Consider the following 16,400-nt stretch of genomic DNA (forward strand, 5'->3'; position numbering starts at 1 on the left):
TCTTTGCTCCGCGATGGAGCGCAGTACTCGGCTGCAGCCAGCAGAGGCGCTCTTTATTCAGGAGCGACCAACTTTGTTGTCTTGACCAACTTTGAGCTCCATTTTGTCGCCCCTGGGCAGCGGCCTCGTATTTTTACGCCTCGCGAACCAATCGAAAGTGTCGAGCGGAGCTCATATGCTCGACGATAAAAGGTCTCGAAGGTCCAACGATCAAAGTTGAGTCAAAGGCCACCTCTTCCCTCGGTCTGTGGGAACCCGTCATCGTTATGTCGCCCCAAGATTGCAAGTCTGCATGTTTTGCGACAACAATGACTGAGAAATATTGACGGAAAACATACACGTGAGTAAGCATGTCTTTGTTTCGGGCTTTTTGGTCGCTTTGTTGCAGAACGGAACGTGAAATTCCGATGCAGACGAGCCCTCCTAGTACACGGCTGCCGCTTTTTTTGCCTCATTCATGGCTTTAAGACCTTTGAAAGAGAGTTTGGGAAGAGCTCTCAACCTGATTCCTTTGCTTTTGGCAAGTATGAGAAGCTTTTTGTCCCAACGGTGGATCAACATGACCACTGATACCAACGGGGGACGTCATCGACCATTTTAACTCATTCACTCCCAAAGACGTTTTTAAACGTCTTTTCAGACTTGGTCCAGAATTGGCTGGTACTGAATGACTTAATGACAGACAATGGCTTCAATCATTGTTGTTGTTGTTGTTGTTTTTTGAGGATCTTATATTGGGGTGAGGGCGGCCCGGTAGTCCAGTGGTTAGCACGTCGGCTTCACAGTGCAGAGGTACCGGGTTCGATTCCAGCTCCGGCCTCCCTGTGTGGAGTTTTCATGTTCTCCCCGGGCCTGCGTGGGTTTTCTCCGGGTGCTCCGGTTTCCTCCCACATTCCAAAAACATGTGTGGCAGGCTGATTGAACACTCTAAATTGTCCCTAGGTGTGAGTGTGAGCGTGGATGGTTGTTCGTCTCTGTGTGCCCTGTGATTGGCTGGCAACCGATTCAGGGTGTCCCTTGCCTACTGCCCGAAGACAGCTGGGATAGGCTCCAGCACCCCCCGCGACCCTAGTGAGGATCAAGCGGCTCGGAAGATGAATGAATGAATGAATATGTTGGGGTGGTGTTGATGAAGCTCGAAAATGTCTTGGGCTACTTGTCAGAGAGGACGTCAGGCTTTCGTCGCAGTGCTCCTTGTTCTTGAGGACCGAGTGATTTTTGTCGAGGCACTTTGGCGCTGTTTGGCTGTCCAAACAGCGCTTTGCAACATTCGTCGAAAGATTTTGGACGGAAATGAAAAGGCGGGGGTGGGGGGCGGGGGGAGACATGTACATTTGTTAGCAGTGGAAACCTTATAAGTGCAAACCGCATTTGGGATAATGGGAGGCAGCTTGTGTGTGCCTGTGCCTGTATGTGCCTGTGTGTGCGCACACTTGAGAAAATCAGTTTTGTACTTGTCATTTTACATTGTCCATGTCACGCATTTATTGTCACCGTCGCTCGCTCGCTCGGCGCCAGATCAGCTTTGCTTACGGCGTAGGGGACAAAGGCCTTTTCGTTGTTTCTGGCACGCAGACGTTTCAGCTGATTACGCACTGATTGTGCCCATTTGGTGCCAAGATCTATTAAACAAGGCCGTCGTCTGCCGCTGCGTAGACACGATGGCGGTGGTCTCGAACATTTTTCGTTTTGCTTTGTTACCTTGACACGACATGACGATTGTGCGTCGGTGTCTGATTTTTACATGTGTTTATGTGTGGATGCATTGATCATTTTTTTTCCACAATCGGTGTTTTTCGGCACGCGCCGGCGCTTATCCGCAACGGGCGCGTCGGCTTTCAGGGTCGCTTTTGAATGAGACAAAAGCTTTTATTGGAGTGGATTACTACGAGAGCCGGATTACCTTGCTCCGATGTGGAGGAAAGGGGTGGGGGGGGGTGGCGGGCCCCCCCCCCCCTTAAGGGCCGCTTCCCAACTCTTGTGTGGCACTTGGAGCTGGGCTAACAACATGTCACCGGGTTACATCATGTCCTTTTACAAGCTTTGCTAGAAGATTGTTTTTGATCTCGCTATCGCCGCCTCTGGTAAACGCCGTACCATTGATCTCACTCACTCAGCCCCATTTCCATTTTTCCAAAACGTTTTGTTTTTTAAATTCCCGGTACATATTATTCAATAAGTGCAAAAAAGCTGCGGAAAGGGGTTTTTTTGCTCTCGAGCAGTTAGCTCTGGAGGTATTTGTCATGTCGTGATTATAGCACACGATTGTTTGCTTGACGATCCATCTGCGGAGGAGCTGGGCCTCCCCGGACATGTTTGGCGGCAACAGTGTGCAAGCGTGGAGACGCACAAAAAACATTTTTTTTTTAAAAATAATTGGGCCTAGTCACCAGCAGTTTGTCTCAACCCCCCCCCCCCACCCCCCACCCCCGGTCTTCTCCCATATATGAGAGGATTGAAATGGCAATTCTTTATTCATGGTGATTAAAAAAATAACTGCACGAGAGCCGACGCAGGCGGCATTCGCCCTTTTGTCCTTTGGTAAGGAACAGGACGGCGTTTCCTAATGACTTCCAGCTGGCACGAGCTTGCAGGTCAGCAGAAAATTGATTTCGGAACACCGGTGCGAACAAGGGCAGCGCCGTGGTGCGGTGTTGTCAAAGAGCGGGTTAGGGGGGGGGGGGTCAGGGTTGCAAGCCTTTTTCTCTTTTTCTCTTCTCCTCAAGGCGAGGCCGGCCGGGTGAACTTGGGAGCAACTCGGTGGGCTTCACGCAAAACAAGAGAGTCGCTGACCGAAATGACGAACGGAACGTACAATGACAACATCTTAAACGCTTGACCGCCAAAACTTTAAAAAACATTTTCAAAGTGAAGAGAAAAAAAATATCTCAAATGACCACAAGAGGGGAACCCCCCCCCCCAACCCCCCCCCCCCCCCCACCCCCACCCCGATGGACTACAGTGCAAGTGAAAAGATGGCACACATTCCCCATACGCGATTTTTTTTTAATACAAAGCATCTTTTCTTTTTTGGATGCGTTGCCGCGTCCCCACAAATGCCGTTTTTGCGCTGCCACGTGTGTTAATCGCGCAGACCGGAAAACCGACTGTGGAATATGCGCATCCAACTTTTGCCGCTACCTTTGTGGTGCGAGGCAGCTTTGTGCAGCTTGCCAGCTCCGCCTGACCTGTGACCCCGCCTGCCGCCAACAACGGAGGTGGCGTGTGAATCGTCCGATTTGGCAGACCTGAGCTGGCGGCCAGCGAACGGCAGAGAGTTTGTGTTTTGAGATCGTACGGGATGCGTTTAGCGAATCGGAATCGCTGACTTGTTACCTGCCGTTGAGCTGCAGTGTGTCCATCTGTTGGCGCGCTAACGATGTTCTACGGGGGGGGGGCGCGTTTGCCCACGTGGCTCAGACATATAATGATGGCCCCTGTCGGAAAGCTTTTGACGGGGCGGCGTCAAAGCGGCGGCGTGACTCGGCCATTGGACTCGGACTTGCGCGATCGATTTATTTTTCCTGGCGGCGCCATTAGCGCGACGAGAAAGCTCTCATTAGCAGCCGACTTGGTTGAGAACGCCTCTTTGTTTCCATCGTGACTCGGAGGCCGGCCATCGCTATGGTTACGCCGGCGACACCCGGCGGCCAGTCGTCGGTCGGCGGGGCCGTTGAGATTTGTTAGGTGGCCCAGCTCATTAAGGCAAAATCTCTGTTTGAGGTAAAGCGGGGGTGGGGGGGGGGGGCGCCCGATTGCCGGCAGGCCAAGCGATGGGAATCTCGGAATTCCTCCGAGCGCGCCGCCTCGACGGCCGTTCCGACCGTCTGGGCCGCCACAATTAAATGATTACGATCTTGCCCTTGCGCCTGTTTCTGTCAGTCTCGACCCGCGCTTTCTTTGCGATCGCGCCCCCCCCCCCCCCTTTGGCAGGCATCGCCTTGGGGCCGGCGGGGCCTTCCTGCCGTTTGTGGTTAGGACCAAATCGTTCTCGCTTGATCAACATTCTCTCTCGTTGGACCCGACCTTCCATTCCGTACCTGTTCGGCCCTCCCCGTTGGTGCCCCCCCCCGCCCCTTCCTCGTCCTCTATTCATTTACTCTTGCCGACTATGTGGAGATGAGGTTGTCGGTGTCATTTAACTTCCGCAGCCACTTGATTGTTTTGGATTCCGTCTGGGTGACCTTCCTCTTTGTTGTGTTTGTACGGCTGACCCCAGACCTCATGAAGATCAGGAGCCGCGGGGGGGGGGGGGGGTTGTTAAAAAAAAAACTTTTGTCTCGAGCGATCTCCATCCCTGCTGTGTCGATCTCACCCTCAACTATTTTCCCTCCTCCCCCACTTGTCCCCCCCCCCCTTTTTTTTTTTTTGCAGATGAAATTGAAATGCTGGAGCGCCTTTGGCTGTCAGGTATCTGCCATAATGACAAAATTGAGGTGATGAGCAGTAAGCTAGATATTGACAACATGGCTGGGGTCTTCTACATGCTTCTGGTGGCTATGGGCCTCAGCCTACTGGTTTTTGCCTGGGAGCACTTGGTCTACTGGAAGTTGCGCCATTGCATGGCCACCAGCTCAGGCAAACTGGATTTCCTCCTAGCCATCAGCAGGGTAAGTCTTTTCAACGTACGATGGGGGGGGGTTTTTGCACAAGGGCCACGCTCGTTCGGTTCCTGATCACGCGACACCGAAAGTGCTCCGCCAATGAATTCACCCCCGCCGAATTAGTACTTAATGTCAGGACGCCAAGTATGAAGCGAAAAGGTTTGGCAATAAACCCTCGCAAGCACGCGTTTGTATCTGCGCCTGCCCGTATCTGTAACGGGAGGCTTTCAAAGTGTGAGGTCAGAGGTCAATTGAATTGCACTCAGTCAATTGAATTGAAATTCCGGATATCCGTTTCCTTTGACCACGTCCTTGACGTTGCGGTGGCTCACCACCCGCGCGTGCTTATTACATCGGAGATCATATTTCCTCACCGACTTGTAATTATTCCAGTTCATGTATTTTCCTGAGCAATCGTTAATCAAACGGCAGCGCTTGGCGATCTCGTGGCGATCGAGCTCCCCTCCGAACCCTTTCGGCGAGTGTCTTGTCTATCACGCTCGCACGGTCGTTATTTTTTTTTCTCACGCTACCGATCGAAGGAGGATTTTGTGACTCTCTTCTGATTCCTCCTCTTCTGATTCCTCCTCAGGGCATGTACAGCTGCTGTAGCTTTGAAGATGAAACGGCGCCGGGGGCCGCTAAATCATTGAGTTCTCACCACCACGCGCCTCTGGTTCCCGTCCCGTCCCAAGCGCACGTCATCTCGACGTCAATGAGCGGCCCGGCTCTGGCTCTAGCGCAGCAGCAACAGCCGCCGCAGGCGCAGGCGCAGGCGCATTCCGTCTACAAGACGCCTCTGCCCGGCTCTTCTCCCACCCTGGCGCATTCGGGAGCGGCGCCGGGTCCTTCCGCCACCCCCGTTGCCGGCGCGCCCCTCCCTTGCTCCACTTTCCTGCCCCGGCCGGATCGCAGGCTGGCCGTGGTGGATCGCTGGAGGCTTCCCAAATCGGCGACGGCCGCCAACCCTCGGTCCGTCAGGGGGGGCCTTCCCGACATGGGACCCTTCGCTGCAAAAGTCCCCGCGAACTGGACTTCGTCCGCCGGAGGAGGCGGGGGACTTGATGGTTACAAGAGGTACTACGGTCCCATTGACCCCGAGGGACTGGGGCCCTGCATGGAGCAGCAGGCCGGGTCCCAGACCCCCAAGACCATGCCGAGGGGCCACCAGCAGCCCCCTCCGGCCACTGTGGCCTTCTACTCAGAGAAGGGCGTGGACCACGGGGTGGGGAAGAGGGTGGTCGGCGGCGGCGGAGCTCAGGGGAAAGCGGCCGTGAAATCTCTCGGAACGCCGAGAGCGCCTCCCAAGAGTCAAGCCCCCCTGCCTCCTACGCCCCCGCTGCCACGCCCCTCCCCCCCTCTCCCCTCGTCCTTTTGGAGAAGGCGAAGGGCCAAGAAGCCCAAAGAACGCGGCGGGCCGCTCTACGAGAACATTTTGCCCCTGGGGCGGCGGGTAGAGGCGCAAGATGCAGTGAGGGAGGGGGGCGGAAGGAGGGCTCGCCCCCTTTCCCCCCCGCTCTCACTTCCTGTGCCAGTACCCCTCAGCCCCTCCTACACCCCGCCCTCGCCGTCGGCATCCCTGCGCTACACGTCCTCGTCTTCTTCGTCCACCGCCTCGTCCACGTCCACGTCCTCGTCGTCGGCCTCGTCTTCTCGCTCCTCCTCCCCCACGTACTCTTACGGCTCCTCCGGGAGCACGCGGGGCGGGGGTCCCGATGAAGAAGAGGACGACGACGACCTGACGGAAGAATCCAGCCTTCTCCTCGGGAGGGGGCGAGAGAGAGAACGCTCCGTCGCCCGGCCTCGCTCCCTCAGCCGCGGGCGCGCGCCCCCGCCCCCGCCCGTACCCCCCAGGAAGCCGCGCGCGTCCTGGGGCGACGACGGCGAACGTCGGAGGGACAGAGGGGGCAGCCAGCTGTCTCAACTTCAAGAGTGGTGGGCGAGCTGGAGCGAGAGAGAAAAGGGCGGAGAGGCCGAGAGGCAAAAAAGCGAGAGGAAGAGAAGGAAAGAGAAGAAGAAAAAGAAAAAGAGCAAAAAGAGAAAGAAACGGGAAGATCGGGAACGAGAGCGAGAGCGAGAACGGAAAAGACGCAAAGTGAAAAAGAAGAAGAGAAAGGCGCTCAAGACAAAGAAGAGGAAGAAATCCACTGCGGGCAAAAGGTCGGACCCGGAAGACGGCGACATCGAGGCCGAGAGGGAGGGGGGGGCGGAAGGGGGGGTCGAAGCCGCCGGCCAGGACTATACTTCCTTCCCCGCCCACTATCGGAATACGTTTGGAGAGAAGCGGCGAGATTCGTGGGAAGGAGAGCGGGGGAGAGACGGAGGGGGTGAGCCCGACGACGTTGAGGGGGCGGCGGACGGTGGCAGAAGTCGAGAAAGGCGCCGCAAGTCATCGCGCCCCCGTTCCAGACAGCGCGCCTCCAGTAAGCGCTGCTACCCCAACCTCAACAAACTGCCCGCATCCGTCAAATTTTGGGTCAACGGGAGGGGGGGGGACCCAAATGCTCCCCCCGCAGCCCTGCACCCCTTCCTCCAGTCCGGCAAGCGACGAAGAAGCGCGGGCCTAGATGGGGAGGAGAGCGGCAGGGGGGGGGAGAGGCGTCCTTTACTGATGCCTTACGCAAAGGACAAAGCGCAGGCCAGAGAGGGCCTCTCCTTACACGAGTGGGACTCCGACGACGACGACGATGACGACGAGGAAGAGGACAGGGAAAGAGTTCGGGAACGGGGGGGCCAGCGGAGTAGGGGGGCAGGTCGGGGAGCCCTGTCTGAAACCGAGAGGGACAGAATCGAAATCAGGGCGGAGGACAGTTACTCAGACGACGACTCATCGGGGGAGTTTGGACGCTTTGAGAGGTACTGGGAGGGGGGCGGGGCCAACAGCTCAGGCGGGGGCGGCATAGGGGGCGGGGGCGGGGGCGGGGGCGGATGGTTCTTTGGCACGTACCCCTCCAGGGAGAGAGGAGGCAGTATCAATAGTCGGGATGATTCCTTGCTGGGAACGAGGGCGGAGGGATGGATGGGCGCTGACTTTTGGAGTTCGGGGGCAGGTGTCGCTTGGGAATCGGGGGGAGGCAGCGGGGGGCCGGGCTCGCAGTGGCCCCCGGCCCCCTCGGCCTTTCCTCCGCCCAGGAGGTACTGGTCCATGGACAAGATCCCGATGAAGGGGGAGAAGAAGTGCAAGTCTGCCGGGAGGAAAAGTAAGAGGCAAGCGAGGGGCGGGGGGGGCGACGCCCGCCGGGCCACCGCCTGTTCTTGTAGCCTTTACCCGCACCCCCACCCCTACCCGCATCCGCCCGGCCGCTCGGGCGCCTCCCGTTCCGAAAGGCCACCCGCCTCGCTATCGCGTAGCCGGGAAGAGCTTCTCCCCCACCGCCACAGTTTCAGCGGGGGCTCTCGACCCAAGCCCCCCCCTCCGAAAGCGGATCCTGGTCAGGCCAAATCGGGCAGCCAGTCCAACCTCAGCACAAAGGCCGGCGAGCTGGCGCCTCAACCTCCACCGTCGCCGCCGCGGCAGCCGTCTCTGTCTCCCGCGACCCTCCCCACGCCTATCCCGCCTCCCCCCTCCTCGTCGTCGGTCTCGCCTGCGGTGGCGGGGGGGGCGGTGGGGATGGTGGCCGGCCCCGCTCGGATTCAGGCCTCGGCCAAACTCCAGTACCAGAGACTCCGTTCCGTGCCGCAGCCGCGGAGGTTCTACTCGCCTCACCTGCCACTTAAAGCCGAGAGCCTGTGCTCGCGTCGAGGGTCGGCTCACTTCTCCAGTCTGGAGAGTGAGGTATGACGGATGGGGGGGGGGTCAACGAGAGAGGGAGACGTCGCGGCGAGCGCCTCGGAACCCAGACCCGGAAGCGTGGCCGCCCCGGTAGGCGTGGGTCGTCGCTCGGCGGCCGGAGCAAACGCCGCCGCCCACTCCCCTGTGCACATTCTCGTAAGGGCCACGATGAGACGCCACACCAGGTTAAGCTACCCCCCCCTTCGGACGGTTCCCGTGACAACCAGCGTGAAGTCGAGGCCGCGTCGCCGGGGCCGACTGCTCCGGAACTTGTCCTTCGCTCGGAGTTGAGCTTTGTGATGTCGTCCTCGGTTCTGCTCGCCGGCTCGGGATAAGTTGAAGTCTCCAACCTGTGAGTAATGATGTCATATTTGTACACACACACACACACCACTGGCAAAATGTGTCGAAACGTCCCCCTCCCTCTTGGCTTTGAGGACAATTTAGTGGCTTCAAAAGGGGGCACGCACTCTCACTTCTGGCGTTTTTATTTATGGGGGTCGGGGGGTGGACTACTTACAGAAGGTGAAAAGATGACCCCCCTTCCCTCCCTCGCCGCCCCCCCCCCCCCCGACTCCCCTTTGCTTTTGTAAATGGGTTGAAAAGCAATTCTCTCACATCTGAGCGGCGGGGGGGACGATGCTACCGACGTACTCTTTGACTTTGCAACCCCAACGGATCCGTCGAGCTTGACCCCGAACCGCCTCCGCCACCGCCACCACCACTGTGTGATGTCATGTTTGATTAGAAATGGCTCAGACTGTCCAGGATCCTCTGTATGAGTTTATGGTCCAGCGCGAACTGGGATTCAACATGATGAGAGTACTTGAACAACAACAACAACAACAACAACAAAAAACGGAAAGTAGACGGGAAAAAAACAAGACATGTAGCATCTGCTTCATTTTCTTGCTTTCTACTGTTTTTTTTTCCTCCAATCGTGTTTTATGTTTGTATGAATACTTGAGTATTTTGAGAAAGAGGAGGCTGGATGTGGCTCGCGTTGGAAGTGGGAACGATTGGGCGCTCGTGCCAAACCTCCTCTCGAAAGAAAGGCTCCTTTTTGCACATCATTGATTGTCACGGCGAAGGTGCTCCGTTGGGGACGATAGCCGCGGTATTCGGAATCGGCGCGGGAATTTCCATGACAGGCGGCCCGTCCCATTTGGAAAGCGTTGCAGCGCGATTTGACGTGAAGCACAATTGGTCGTCGTATTCTTGGGGTTTCGAACATGCGCGTTGAGAAGAATCACCCGTTTGCATCGGCGGGCAATTTACCAGGACTGAAAATCCGATTCTTGCATACGGGTTGCCTCGAAAGCGGTATCTGGGCTTTCGGGCTTCCGTTTGGGGAAAGGAGGCCCAAATACTCAAAAAAACTGTGAACGCTTCAGGGCGCTGACACCATAAATCGACTTCCGGGCGACTTTCTGACCGAGCAATAGTCCCGCCTTCAATGTGACAGGGGACCTTGTTTTTGTTTTTGTTTTTGTTGTTTTTGGTTTTTTGTTGTTTTTGGTTTTTTGTTGTTTTTTTCATCACCTGGGCTCGGGCGTTCCCAATCTGTGATTGACTTTTGGGTGGGTGGAGCCTGATTTCCAGTCGCTTTTTATAGAAACTCTAGCGCGGCGGCGCGGGGCCGCATCTTTTTGCGGAGCGCTCTTTCTCGGTGAGCGGCCGCAGGAGCCATCCCGCTGCGTAAAAAAAAAAAAAAAGCCCGCTGCCAATCGTTGCGATTGACGGATTTCCGTTTTGATCAGGCCGAGGCGGTTGCCTAATCTCTCCCGCTAAGACCAGCCACAGCCCAGCTCTTCTTCTCCCGTGGTTGAATGTAGCTTTGTGATGATGTAGCAAAAAAAAAAAGGGACACCTCGTTTTAGATTTTGGAGCTTTTTTTGGGGGGGGGGGATGCTCTCGAGGATGGCGAAGACGGGCTTGACTTGCGCGTTGTATTTGTGCATGTTGTCACAGATGGAAGGCTTAGGCGACCTTGAAACTCCACTGAGGGCAAATGATCTTTTTTATCTGCACATGGATTGCTTTTTTTTTCCTTCTTTTTCAAGTAAAAAGAAAAATTGTCAATCAGTTTGTTTTTTTTTCAAGGCGGCCACCCCCGAATCGATGCATGTTGAACCGAATTAAATCTCAAAGCTTTGCGGCGGCAGAGTTTCCGTTGTTCAATTAGGAGCAAAGGAAGGCGCCTTTTCGATGTGCTAATGAGGCCAGCGGCGGTTACCGCGGCAACGCTTCGTCTGCGTGGCGAGCGGTCGTATTCGGACGACCGACGGGGCCCTCGACCCGCTCTGACTTTGAGCGGTATCGACATTCACCGCAGGCGCTAATTCTGAAGTCTGTGACTGCATGAACAGAAATGTCTCTTCACATATCGGGCTCTTTTTATTTTCTATTTTCCTTTTACGCGAAGGAGAGACGAAAAAAAAACAAAACAAACAAACCAGAATATATAAAAATATACTGTTTTGGAGAATGTACCATGTTATACTGTGATTTAACCTGAGATATTTTATTGTATTGCGATCATTCTATCATTTATTAAGAAAAAATATGTGTACAAATAAATAAATCTCTATATATATATTATATAATATAATATATCCATACGTACGCAGGTGTATATATTAGCTAAGTTTGGTATCTTTGGAGGAAGTGTTAGCTGGGATAGTTTTCACTGTTTTTAGCTTTGTAGCAAAACTAGAAGCTGAAATCATTTTTGAACTTTGGAATTGCTCCTCTATGACTGTGAAGACATTTTAGTGCCTGTGACACACAAAAAAAAAACAACAACGACAAAAAAAAAAACAAAGTCAAAACTCGCTATTCATCTGTATCTACCCCATATCTATTGATTCCCAACGCTACTTTGGTACGACCGAGAATTTCTCAACCCGCCCCCCCCCCCACCAACCCCGCCGGCGGTACATAGCCTGTTTTGCTATCCGGCCTCCTGTTTTTTTGTTGACGATCCGCGGACGTGGTTCCGCTCGTTTTGGGTCTCTTTTGTCAGCCAGACCATCAGCTAGCAACTAGCAACTTGCCTTTTCGTGAGCCCCCCCCCCCCCCCCATCTCCCGCCTCGCAAAAACAGAGACCACCCGATACTGTGTTCGCGCTCCTTTTGACCGATTGTCCGTGCCGACGGATCGATCGCTTAACGCCGAGTCACCTCTGGACATCGTGGCCATGTCAACCATGTGACCCGAGTGCGCATCTGCCGCGACCGCGTCACTGTAGCAAAGTCTGGGCTGTAAAAAAAAATGGGGGTGGGGGGGCAACCGGGCCGCCGTCACTACGGCGTTGCCGCGGCATTTTCGTGGCGTCCTCCTCCGACCTAATTTGCGAGCTTTTATCCGATTTAGTGTCGTTCTCGCGGTCCAGTCCAGCCGAGCGCATCGGGGCTCGTCGGCCGCCCGGCTTTGAACCCGTGACCCGGGAAGGCGTTACGAGCGGCGCTCCGCGATTCAAACAGGGTCCTCATTGGCTGACTCGGCCGTGAATTATATCAAGGAAATGATCGGAGTGCCGCTGGTAGTGCTCAGCAGGTCCAGGCTGTTGCATTTTTTTTTTTTGGGGGGGGGGGCCATTCCGAGCCTCTCGTTCCCCCACGGAGAGCAGCGTCCGCGTACAACGTTCCGCTCTAGTAAGCTCTCGAAAGGCCTCCTCGCGGCTTGCTAAGGCAGGTTTCTAGTCCAAGTGATGATGTCGCTCCGGTCCGCTCCGGTCCGGGCCCGAATTCAAATGTGTGAGTTCATTTGACCTTGTCTTTCCGGGGTGGGGCTGGAGGGGTCAGTGCTGCACTTACCTCTTGAGAAATTGCTTCATAAAAAAAAGAGAAAAAAAAACTCTTTCATTCTTTCCTGTGGTTCTGTGTTTCCTTCCTTTCGTGTGTCAAGAGCGGGTGGAGTTTGCTTTTTGTGTTCTGGTGCGGGGGGGTGGGGGGGCGGCCCGGTGGGATGAGTGGCTTGTGCTTCGACTTCACGGTGCAGATGTAGCGGGTTCCATTCTGGCATGTTCTCCCCCGGGCCTGCGCGGGTTTTCTCAGGGTGCTCCGCTTTCCTCCCACATTCCAAAAAACATGCATGGCGGGTTTAATGGAACGCTCCAAATTGTCCCTGCCGTTGTTCTGGCGATGAGTTCAGGGCGTCCCCCAGTCTACAGGCTGGAAGAGTCTCTGACACCCCCCCCCCCCCCGGTTGTGGGTGGGTGTACTTTTTTTCCCCCCCCACCAAGACCAAATCTTTGATCCCAGACACACAGTCATCGTAATCAGTAGCAAACAGCGAGATTGATGGGCTGTTTTTTTTTGGCGGGGGGGGGGGGGGTTCTCATCTCCCGTCCGCCCCTGCTTTGATTTGATGCAATCCACCTCCTTGACACTCCAACGCGCCCCCCCCCCCTTCCTGTCATCAACACGTGTGCCGCCGCCACTTCGTCAGCTTCAGAAAGCGAAAGGCTATTGCGCAACGCTCGCTCCACCCACCGCCCCCCCCCCCCCCCCGATGTGGCGCTTCTGTGATCTGCTAATTACACAGGTTTTGGTCACGATGACGGGCTAATGGCTAATTGCATCGTGATGCTTCTGACGGGACGCCCACTAATGACTTCACGCTCTAATAAGATTGATTTTACGGACATTTCCATCACGGTGTCCCCGAACATTGAGATGAGGTCAGTGCTGCGCGAATATCAGACAGGGGCTTTTCCACCCCCCCATACCCCCCCACCCCTCTTTGCATGCCACTGCCTGTACCTCTTCTCATCATTTATTTTAGCCCTAGAGCTAGTTTTTTTTCTTTGAAGAAATTGAAATTCTGCCCTGCGATTGGCTGGCAACCGATTCAGGGTGTCCCCCGCCTACTGCCCGGCGACAGCTGGGATAGGCTCCAGCACCCCCCGCGACCCTAGTGAGGATCAAGCGGCTCGGAAGATGAATGAATGAATGAATGAATGAATGAATGAATGAATGAATGAATGAAATTGAAATTCCAAAAGGCATTTACTTAAAAAAAAAAAAAAGTATTTCGATCGGCGGCTGAACGTGAACAAAATGGACATCTTGAGGGAATCGAAAGTGATTCGTCAGTCATGCACGCACGTACAATGCATCAGGGGGGTGGGGGGGTGGGGGAACAGGGCTGTTCTTGCTTTCATCATGCGTGCGGTGCCGCAGGGTTGTACACTTCATCGGTTTGAGCTTTGCGGTGGGGGGGGGACACGGCACCCATCCTTTCATCTTGTCCCCCCCCCCCCCCCCCCCCCCCCCCCCCCCGTTGCATATGCGATCTCTTGCTTCCTGTTTTTACACACAAGCGCCCCACACAGATACGGGCAAATGAGCGAAATGTGAAATGTGTGTTTGTGTTACTAGAGAGTCGCGATTAAAGGCAAATCAAGTCAAGAGTATTTCTGGAGCACTTTCAAACAGCCATCGTTGCATACAAAGTGCTGTACACGGAGCGATTTAACATACACAATAAATAGTAAGACGAATCGGTAGTGAAGGCGGTAGAAAGCACCAAGCAGTAAAATCAAGAACAAAAGAGATTAAAGGCAAATTGGATGTGCACAAACACGTCTCGTGCGGGCAATGGAGAACAGCGCAAGAAATGACCATTTGTACATTTGGAACGGTCACGAAGGCGGAGTCGACGCAAATGTGCGTCCAACCTTGACGCTTCACTTTGCTCCGGCGTCTCGCGCTTGCTTCAAATTCCAATGGCTCGTTTTATCCGTTCGCGCTCACGCCGTCGTCCCGAAAATGTGCCGGAAATGAATGCGAAGTGAAAAGTCCGCCGACGGGCCCGGTAGTCCAGTGGTTAGCACGTGGGCTTCACAGTAAAGAGGTACCGGGTTCGATTCCAGCTCCGGCCTCCCTGTGTGGAGTTTGCATGTTCTCCCCGGGCCTGTGTGGGTTTTCTCCGGGTGCTCCGGTTTCCTCCCACATTCCAAAAACATGCCTGGCAGGCTGATTGGACGCTCTAAATTGTCCCTGGGTGTGAGTGTGAGTGCGAATGGTTGTTCGTCTCTGTGTGCCCTGCGATTGGCTGGCAACTGATTCAGGGTGTCCCCCGCCTACTGCCCGAAGATGGCTGGGATAGGCTCCCGCACCCCCCGCGACCCTGGTGAGGATTAAGCAGTTCGGAAAATGGATGGACGACGTTTGACATTTGCCGGCGACGCTTTGTTCAACATCGCATCGGGGCCAAGGCCGCATCGAGGACGCTCGCTCCGTGTTGGCCGTCACGTGTGAAAAGTCATCGCGATCCCAGTCGAAACGTCTTTATGCTTGACCCCGACCCGGCACGACCTGGTAGGTGAAAAACTTCCCATGTAAGGGATTCATTCGGGTTAATGTGTGGGTTGCAATTAGCGGTTGGTTAGCGCCGCTCTCTGGGAAAGGAATGAAATTCGATGTCATGTGATGCGAGTTGACAAGAAGTCGATTTTATGTGTGTGTGTGTGTGTGTGTCTGCTGAACGGAGCCCCCCCCCCCCACCTGACCCCCCCGACCGAAAAGCAAGATGGGCAAAGTGTCGTCGGAGGCGACGGGCTTTGACGAGATGCGATGACCTTGGGCGCCACGTCCTCCTCCATCCCGTCGACAGGCAAGTCAATTTTGTCACCCAGGGTGGAAGTTGCATGGCGGGGGAGACTTTGTTAAATGAGAATGCGGTTGCGTGTCATTGGAGAAATGCTGATTGCATCACGCCCCCCCACACCCCCCCCATCAAACGAGAATTTTTTTTGTTCCGTTCATTTGTGTTGTGAAAATTGGAGAGACGGAAAGAAGCCGCCCGTCTGCGTCATTGAGTGCTCCAAGAAGCTTTCAAAGCTAGCGAGCTCGTTATCTTTTGCTCGGCTCGTTTATTGAGCCACAAGGCGCATATTTGACTTGAGAAAAAAAAATTAATCCAAAGACGTCACGGAAAGCGTCGACTGGATACTGAAACCAAGTGCAGGATTTTCTGAATAGCGACAAATGACACCGTGTGGTGAAAATGGGGAAGTGCGCATGCTTTTCGAGGGCCAACTTAAAAAGGAGTCAAACTCGAGGCCCGGGGGCCAGATCCGGCACACCAGGTCGTTACATGAGGCCCGCCAAAGCAAATCATGTGCGTCAACTTGCTAAAATCCGTACCCAATTGTCAAATTGTCATGTGTAATAAATAATTTCGCACTCATTTTGTAAACCGGTTTCCACTCGGACGCGTCGGCGCACGCCGGCGCTTTCTCATCCGGCCCGCTTGACACCGTTTTGCTCTCGAACAATCTCGCTAATTAGAATTGTTAATTAATTCTCCGCCGGCGTCCTCATCGGGGGGAGACTAATAACCTACATTTGCATTCATTAGACCTTTGGCCTTTTTGCTCATCTCGCAGTCTCTCCATCCCACCGCACTCCAGACCCTTTTGTGTCCCCGCATGTTGTCGGGGAACTGCGAAGGTGTGTGACGCCCCGCCCACTTATTTTCAATCTCGCGTCTTCGGAGGATCCTGTGAGCCGAGGGGCTGTTGAGCGAATTTTGCCGTCCGTCGGGATCCAATCGTTCGGCGCCGTTGACGAGGATACTCGTCAATGGTGTTTTTCCAAGGGGGAGGGGCGGAGGAGGGTCTGACGCAGCCCCGTAGTGAAAGGCAAGGTTGTATTCGGTTTTAGGGCTGTCAAACGGGTCAACCGACGCAGCATTTCAGATTGCAGATCGGCCTCTTTTGGATCTAAAGTGCACCGGGAGAACCCATGTCGTGTCTGGACTTGACCTTTGACTCCAAAATTGCACGCTGGGCCTTCTCAATGGAACGTCTGGTGGGCCGAGCTAAAATTGTCGTGGAAGCGGCCCGCCCCCCGCCAGGCTTGCTTCCGATGCACCCAAATTGTTCTGCGAAGAGACGAACTGATTGTGGGTTTTTTTTGTTTATTTTTGCCGCAGATGTTCAACAGGGTTGACCCCCCCAACCCCCCCCCCCCCACACTATTTCTTTCCCTTCCTTCATCTGCCACTCCAAACA

General features: G+C 54.9%; 1 protein-coding gene across 2 annotated transcripts in view; it reads left to right on the top strand.

Moving 5' to 3' along the window:
* LOC127600422 (glutamate receptor ionotropic, NMDA 2D) overlaps positions 1-10,831 on the top strand; it is a 47,724-nt gene extending 36,893 nt beyond the window's left edge. For both annotated transcript variants that reach the window (XM_052064931.1, XM_052064932.1), the window contains exons 15-16: positions 4,375-4,610; positions 5,197-10,831. In XM_052064931.1, the coding sequence (XP_051920891.1) occupies positions 4,375-4,610; positions 5,197-8,385 (3,425 nt within the window). In that variant the 3' untranslated portion in view covers positions 8,386-10,831. The remainder of the gene's footprint in view (positions 1-4,374; positions 4,611-5,196) is intronic.
* The last annotated feature ends 5,569 nt before the right edge of the window (positions 10,832-16,400 follow it).

The sequence above is a fragment of the Hippocampus zosterae genome, chromosome 5 (assembly GCF_025434085.1).
Source record: "Hippocampus zosterae strain Florida chromosome 5, ASM2543408v3, whole genome shotgun sequence".
Classification (NCBI taxonomy): Eukaryota; Metazoa; Chordata; class Actinopteri; order Syngnathiformes; family Syngnathidae; genus Hippocampus; species Hippocampus zosterae.